The sequence below is a fragment of the Tachypleus tridentatus genome, chromosome 6, assembly GCF_004210375.1.
Source record: "Tachypleus tridentatus isolate NWPU-2018 chromosome 6, ASM421037v1, whole genome shotgun sequence".
Taxonomy (NCBI): Eukaryota; Metazoa; Arthropoda; class Merostomata; order Xiphosura; family Limulidae; genus Tachypleus; species Tachypleus tridentatus.
In genome coordinates, this window is record NC_134830.1 from 59504619 (window position 1) to 59513214 (window position 8596).

Here is an 8596-nt window from a genome sequence, read left to right on the forward strand (position 1 = left end):
TCTTAAGATAATGCTGCAAAATTTTGATATTTCCGGCTTTTACGGGTTTCCGCCTTAGACAGGTTTTACCGTCACCGGACATTTTCGCCTATTCAAATAGCTTGTTTGGTTTGTTTGTTTTGGAATTTCGCACAAAGCTACTCGAGGTCTATCTGTGCTAGCCGTCCCTAATTTTGCAGTGTAAGACTAGAGGGAAGGCAGCTAGTCATCACCACCCACCGCCAACTCTTGGGCTACTCTTTTACCAACGAATAGTGGGATTGACCGTCACGTTATAACGCACCCACGGCTGAAAGGGCGAGTATCTTAGGTGTGACAGGGATTCGAACCCGCGATCCTTGGATTAGAAGTCATGTGCCTGAGCCACCTGGCCAAGTGAAAGAGGTCAAACTTTATTCAAGATGAATGAATGAAAAAAAATGTATTTTTTTCTAAATTCGTTTCCCTTTATTCTCGAAAAGAAGAAATTTTATCAAACTCGAACATTTAAAAAGTAAAAAACAACAACAAAATAAAATAATAACAGTGTTCTGAAAAACACTGACAAAAATGACCAAGGAATTAATGAATCATGTCATGAGAAAGACGTCAAGATGACTGAGACTTAACATTTCAGAAGCTCATTTGATTTGATTTACGTACCGTTAGTGCTCGTATTTCTATATCACGAGTGTTAAGTTTTTAATGTAAGTATGTTTACGAATATTAATAAGCCTGATTCCTGATAAACGAAATGCTTCAGCATTTCGCTATTCAAGTAATTCTAGAGTTCGTTTGAGATCTGGTAATAGATAAGGGGAACACAGTCACTTGTGCTCCTATAAAGGTGACTAGCAATCCTTAACGTTTTCTTTAGCAAACGTGTTAATAACTGCAGAAAATGAACGCAACAAAAGTGAATTGGGAGATTCCTTCTCTCTGCGTAATTACCGGTGCAAGTCGAGGATTAGGTAGAGTACTTAGTTTAAGCTTAATCAAGAAATTACCGCGAAATTCGATTATTGCATTGATTGCTCGAAGTGAAAACGGATTAAAAGAAACAAAGCAATTAATTAAAGAATGTGGTAAAGAAACACAAGTAATAACAGCACCAATGGACTTGAATACAGTTTCTGCAACAGAGGTGGAACAGCTTTTGGCCAAATTATGTCAATGTGTAGAAAGTTCCCCAGTGAAAATTGATCAAGCATTTTTGATTCATAATGCCGGTACCATTGGTGATATATCCAGGCATGCTTCATCATTTAAAGACAGTGATGAAATAACAAGATATTTTAACTTAAATTTTAACTCGGCTGTAGTTTTAACCTCAGTATTCCTTGAAAAGATTCTTAAATATAAAACTAAATTTCGACACATAATTAACATTTCTTCTTTAGCATCACAAAAAGCTGTTAATGGCTGGGCCCTTTACTGTTCAGGTAAGTTTATATAAGGTAATTTCTTAAACTAGATTCAATTATGTATTAATTTTTTAAGAATAGAAGAAAAAATCAAAAAAATACGAATAATAGATATTTAATATTAATGTTATGAAAGTAAGAATCAATGTTTATATGTCGATGATATCCTGGTAAAAATGACATTCTGTATTATAAACTTCGGGTTTTTGAATCTAGTAATAATATAAGACATACAAAGAAAATGTTAAAACAACAGACTAAATTACGAACAACTACGCATATCCTTCATTAAAAATAATAGCTAAGTTCAGTGTACGTTTAAAATTTGTCCAAAGTAAACATTTTTTCTGCTGTGTAAAGTACACTAAATATATGAACATAAAATTGTGATCATTATAAAAGAAATCTACATCTTGTATCTTATAATAAAATTGTCTTTCAACTTAAAATACATTCTTTAAAAATAAAGCTAATCTGTGTATTAAAAATGTTGTTCTGAACGTTAGGCTACAAAACAAGTATGGAAAGGGTATTACAAGTATGACTGTGGTGCTGTTATTTTAGATTAAACATGAGAACAAAGTCTGACATATATATGCCTGTATGTAATTCAAATATATTTAGCCAATAATTTGCCTATAAAATTATATTTTTATATAAGTAAGAAATTCATAGTATCTTTTCCATACTCTCATGATTTAATGAAAAGTGCTTTTATGTTCAGTTTTTGAAACTTTAACAACTTTTATGACAAAAATACATTTTTAAGCAAAGTTTATATTATTTTGAAAAATGGACAAATAGTTCTAGTTACATTCTTTATTTGTTATATTTTTCATTAAACAATGACCATTTTAATTTGCTCTGTATTAGCTCTATGTATAGCTACAGTATACTGTTTAGATGACTTAATTGGTATTCTTATCATAACCAAGATCTTTTCCTACAAACACAGTATTTAAGGTATTCCCATTTAAATTGTAACAATAATTTGAATTGTGAAAACTTGCATGCATCACCTTATGTTTAACACAGTTAAACAACATCTATCATGTTGTTGCATGATATGACCTAAATCTCCCAGTAAGTCTGCAGCATCTCTGATACAGTTAGCCACCACAAAAATCTTAAAGCCATTTGCAAACTTCAATTTTTTTATTTTTTTTACCATTCCTGAGTCAACATTATTAATATAGATCATAAATAACAGAGGTACCTGCACAGAGCCCTGAAGCACACCACTTGTAACTGTGAACCAGTCAGATGTAACTCCATTTTTTTTATTACTTTCTGCTTTATACCTTCCAGTCATTTTCTATACAGATTAATAACATTTCTGCTACACCTACAGATGTAAGTTTTGTAACAAATCTTTTGTGAGAGACACTTTATTAAATACTTTCTGAAAAGCAAGGTAAATCAAAACTAAAATATTTCCTTCATCAACTTTTGTAGTTACCTTCTCGAACAACTTTCCTTTAGTGAAACTATGCCGGCTTTTTAATAATGTATCAAACAACTGTAAATGCCTCTGAAATGCATCTTTATTTAATCATACTCTACAAAATCTTTCCAACTACTGATGTAAGACTGACTGTCCTATAATTGCCTGTACAATGTTTATCACCATCTTCAATTACTGTACTGACATTAGCCAACTTCCAGTCTTCTGATACTCTTTCATTAGTCAGGGAAATTTCTTAATAAAAATATTAGCCAGCAGTTCATGAATAAAATCTTTAAGTTCCTTTAAAACTCAATGATGAAAGTTGTCTGGTCCAAGGGATTATCAGTTTTTAGGTTTCCCAGTGTTACAGTTTCAGAACTCACAATTTAACAGTAAAATCACCAAGACTTGTTGATCCACATATCAATGACTAAAAGTCTAATTTTGATGTTAATCTAAACAGCATAAAATAGAATTTTTTTTTGGAGTTTCTTATTGGATTCAATATAAGATATAAATATTTTTGATTTATATACTAGATACAAATCCAAGTTAAAGTTTTAGGCATGTAAATATTTAAAATAGTGCTTGTTAATGGTTTCATGGTTGAACTTTGATAATATAATATATAAGATCATATGGTTGATTTCTGTCAGTTATATTATTGTGTTTGATTATGTTAGTGCAAACATATGCAACATATTTCTTCAGAAATACATCAAATCTAAATCATTAATGTTGAACAATGTTTTGTTGGATAGTATTATCTTTCTTACAAAGCATTTAATGAATACTGTTTTCCATGATTTTTGAGCCAATGAATTAATATAGTTGTTGTTTTTTTTCATTCTATATTTAAGTTAAATTATTTATATGCTTTAAATTGTGATATTCATTGATATACTTTTTTTTTGCACACTGTAGGAAAGGCTGCCAGAAACATGTATTTCAAAGTTCTAGCCCAGGAAGACCCAAGTTTGAATGTTATTTGTTATGGGCCAGGACCATTGGAAACAGATATGATGAAGGATATACTTGAACATGCTTTCCCAGAAGTCAGAGCTTTCATTCAAAGTAAATTGTGTCTATACCATAAAACAAATCTGTCACTATGGTTTTTTAATGAAGCATTTGGATCTGCGTTATCTGTTGTGCTCGTTCAATCACTTTGACTTTTTTGTTAGTGTAGTACTGTTATCATGGCTATAATTTTGGCCCAAAACTTACCACAGTGTTTAAGCTTATAGGAATATTAAAGGAGAAAATAAACTAATTTTTCATCATTATGATTGGATGTTGAATTATTTTCCCCTAGAAAATTTAAAAGAACCTGCCAATAAAGGAGCATAGTTATAAAAGTAAATTGTATTGTGTGCGATATTTACTGAATAAACATGCCAAAGTTTAACCTAACCTGAGTTTCATATCCATGCATATAATTATTATTTCTATTTTAAAACCAAGAAAATGTGATATATACAAAACAGTGTTTTCAAACTTTTCAACTTAATATTTTTGCCCTATTCTGATATGTGTACTATGTAATAGCAACATAAGCTATGGTCCCAGTAGTCTAGTTTTTCTTTACTGAGGTCCAAAAAGGCACACAGTGAGGTCAGATTAAAGTTAGATTAATGGATGGTATGAGAAAAAATAAGTAGAATAATACAACCAAAGTAAACAACTTTTATTTGTCAATGCTTCAAGTATGTGCTTTTTACTAGTCATTATTAGCTGAGGCTTACCAAGAAAAAAAAAAGTGTTTGCTCAAAATGCTGATTGATATCGATTTAAATCAAACCTAAATCTCACTAGCTGGTCAAACCTTATGAGATATTATTGAGATTATGTTACATAAATCACTAACAGTAAGAACACTGAACTGATAATTTAGTGTATCTTAATTATTATAGGTAAAAATGGTATATCAAGTTAACCTTTAGTTAATGTTTATGTAAATATTTTGTTATTATGAGAAATTGATAATAATCCCATAATTTTAACATTGATTAACACGAAAAACTTTGTTTACTTATTCTATTATTTTTAAATGAAATTTTTAGATGTATACACTAATTGTGATTTTCTTTCTTTCGATGAATATATCTAGGAATAGTTATTTAATTGTTATTTGTTAACATATATTTAAATGTACAATTCACTGTTTTTGATTCTTTCTATCACTATGATAACTTTGTTTATGTACTAAACAAAAAAGATATTAAAAAAAAACTATTTGGTTCATTTATTATCATTAGTGATTTAAGTATTTCTCTTTAATAAAATTTTACCTGTTAGTTTAATATATCCTAAATATAATAACTCAGTTTTTTATCATTTAATTTCCAGAACTTTCCAATGAAGGAAAAGTTTTAAAATGCGAAACTACAGTGGCTCGGCTGTTCACTGTTCTGGAGGAAGGCAAGTTTAAGTCTGGAAACTATGTAGATGTGTTTGAGAAGTTGTAAATTTTTATACAGTGCACAGAATGTTGTGTCTTTGGCTGCCAAATATTAATGTGTATACATTAGTAAAGTTACATAATATATATAACCACTTTTTCAAACCAGACAAGATAACACTGAATGTACTAGTGAAATTGATTATAGTCGTTTTGATTAATGTGATGATAAATAGTGATAAAAACAAAAGAAAGTACATATTAAAGATGAGATAAGTATGTTGTTTACTAGGATTATTAAGGCCAGTTATAGTTTAAGACTGGTAAATTGAGGTATTTATAACTTGTAATTTATGAGAAAAGAAACGTCAAAATTTTATTTCAGTGAATAATTCTTGTTTTTGAAATACATAATTAAAGACTTAAATTTATAATACTTTATGTCGATGCTTTTGAAACAATTTTCCACTTCTTTGGTTATTTAAAAAAAAAGCTGTTAAAAGTATGTTTATTCTGAAACAATTACACTTCAAATACACATTATTAAAGGTTTACAAACAGAATAAATTGTTATAATGATTTTATTGACCATACACTGCAGGCAAAGTTGTTATTCTCTATTGATATTTCGTATTACATACAAAAGGTCTAAAACTGAATTTGAAGAGAAAAATGATCAAGACTGTGCATGCAGAAATGTTTCACACAGATGTATTTACATTTATATTTCCATAAAGTAAGTAATTTGACTGTGACAACATTTGGAATGCTGAGATACCCCTAGTGACTTGAAATAAAGGAATTTAAATATTCAGATATTAAATTTATTAAAATAAACTGCCTACACAAGAGTAAAAATTAAAATTTCCATTGTAATGACTGTACTTTAACTTTTAATGGGCATAGACACACTCTACTTGAAAATATTGTATGTACTTTGCTGGTCAAAATTCAGAATTATACCTTAATTAAATAAGACCTGTGTATAAATAAATTTATGTCGGATACTTTAGCTTAATAGAAATAACCAAAAGTATCATTAATAAATCATAATATAAATATAGGAAGAAATTATAAGGGGAGGTTTGCCACATTTTCGTGTATTAGCCATAGTTTTTCTACAATGTATTAAAAAGAGTACAAAATCAGGACTGGCAAGTGGTTTTTCTGGAGGTATAAAATGATCTATTTTCAATTCAGAGATTCTGTGGGACATTGACTAAGGGACTTACGAAAAATAGCTTTAATTAGTACTTGGAGAGACTTGTGGTTTTCAAAGTGTACAATCTGTAGCAAACGTTTGGCATAAAAATCAGCTTGTTCATATTCATAGGATTTACTAGTACCAGCAGGAAAGACTGACAGCATTGGCAGATGTGATTTTTTTACTTGTTGTCCACTTTTTTCGTTGTAAGTAAATAAAATATCAACTAACTGTTGTATATTTATTTTAATCATAAGCCACTGGGATAGTATGCATCAGCAATATTCCAACATTGGCTGATCTTTAACCACATGTATTGTTATTATTATTACCACAAGAAGTAACAGTTATACAAATAAGTTATTCAGTACCATTTGGTACATGTAAATGGTTCTTTCCATCCATCCTCTAATGACAAAGTAACAGAACCATCCACACTACTGCTTATTATTAATTGTACCTGCAAATCAAATATTGGCTAAGGATATAGCAGCTGCATCAAGTTATATTGACAATATAACACTATTCATTTAGTTGTACTTTCACATATAAAGTGTACTTTGTGCATAGGTTTCATAGCAGGAGTTTCTCCATATGTTACATATGTAGGAAGTTAATTCTATTACAGTAGCCTTCTAATGTACTACAATGCATATTTCACCACTTATTATTTGAACATGGCTTTTCTTTCCTTATTTAAGTATTTCTGTTATTCTGCTAAGGAAGTTTTGGAACACTATTTTTGACACTTCTGTTATAAAATGAGACGTACTTGTGACATACACAACTGTTGGAAGGTTATGTGTGAGGAGTGAGTTGTGAACAGTTTGATGACAACTGCTGTAAAGTGCAACCATAACTGGTTGGGACCCTTAGTGATTATCATCTAGTGCACCAAGTAACTCTCAAGCTGTGTATCAAAACATTAGCAACTTGGATAACTATTAGACACATTCCTGTTCCATTTGGACAAATTCCAAATTTACCTACTAGTAGAAACATTTTTTTAATGTCTGTGCTTTAGTTGGTACATGTGTAGATTTATTGTATAAGAACTATTTAATTGAAGTGTTTTCAATTATATTCCTGTATTTACATTACATTAATTATTGTTTATTATTATTACATTGATTATTTTTCTGAGTAGACTGGCACAAAGGAGATGTTTTTGTGATATACTGGGCCAGTGAATAGTGTACAATGTTAGAATCATCCTTCCCTCCTCCTGTTCAGTCACAAAACATACCCATAACCATGAAGTTACTGGCCTAGCTAATTAACACATTATATCTTCCAATAAGGCCGCACAAATGTCCATTTTGAGGAAAAGCCATGAGAGAGTAGTTTTGAACATCTGTTGTGTTTGTTTCGAAAGAAATCGCCTCGTTTTTAACAGTAGCACTACATATTTTTTTGGGTGAGACTTTGTAACACTGCTACAGTAACATAATTGGTTTATTTGGAGAAAACATTTTGAATGTCAAAATGGAAATTGTTTCAAATAGAAAAAACAAAAACAACTTAAGTGACAATAATATTTCACTACATACAGTAATATGGATATGTAACTTTGAACTGCAAATCTGTTATTTGTTGTCTAGGTATACACAGAGATAGATATATTTACATTTATATAAATTTACATGTAACTAGTAGTAATGACAACATTATGTCATGAATTGTACATGAAATAATGTTTAATTACTGCTTGAAGATTATACTTGTGATTGGCTGACTGCATGTATATTAATGTGTTTTTAAATTAGTGGTTAATTAATAATGTACTGATGAACTATTAAGACCACACAAAATCAGTTATTTGGTTCTTAGACACAAAGGGTGTCTTCATTACCCATGAATGAAATATTCCTTTTCCTTTTACAGTTAATGTTAATAAATAATGTATGAACCAGTGTATTACTATGTGTGTGCACAATAAATGCTTGCTTTCATTGAAATGATTTTGTTTAAGTGGCTTGGCTAAAATATGTGTTATAACCCACCAAGACATAAAGAAAGCCTGCTTTCTTGTTTCATTAAAATATTTATCTGTTTAATTCATGTGGTATGAAATATATTTCATGCAAATTAATTGGAATCAGACTTACAGTGAAGAACACTTGTCTGTTGCATTGTGATAC

The 8596-nt window shown here is 29.9% G+C and overlaps 1 protein-coding gene across 1 annotated transcript; it reads left to right on the forward strand.

Moving 5' to 3' along the window:
- Positions 1-702: 702 nt before the first annotated feature.
- On the forward strand, positions 703-8413 carry LOC143252627 (sepiapterin reductase-like). The gene is made up of 3 exons (XM_076505034.1): positions 703-1421; positions 3775-3924; positions 5200-8413. Exons 1-3 carry the CDS (start codon positions 881-883, stop codon positions 5316-5318), a joined length of 810 nt encoding a protein of 269 aa, XP_076361149.1. The 5' UTR covers positions 703-880; the 3' UTR covers positions 5319-8413.
- The last annotated feature ends 183 nt before the right edge of the window (positions 8414-8596 follow it).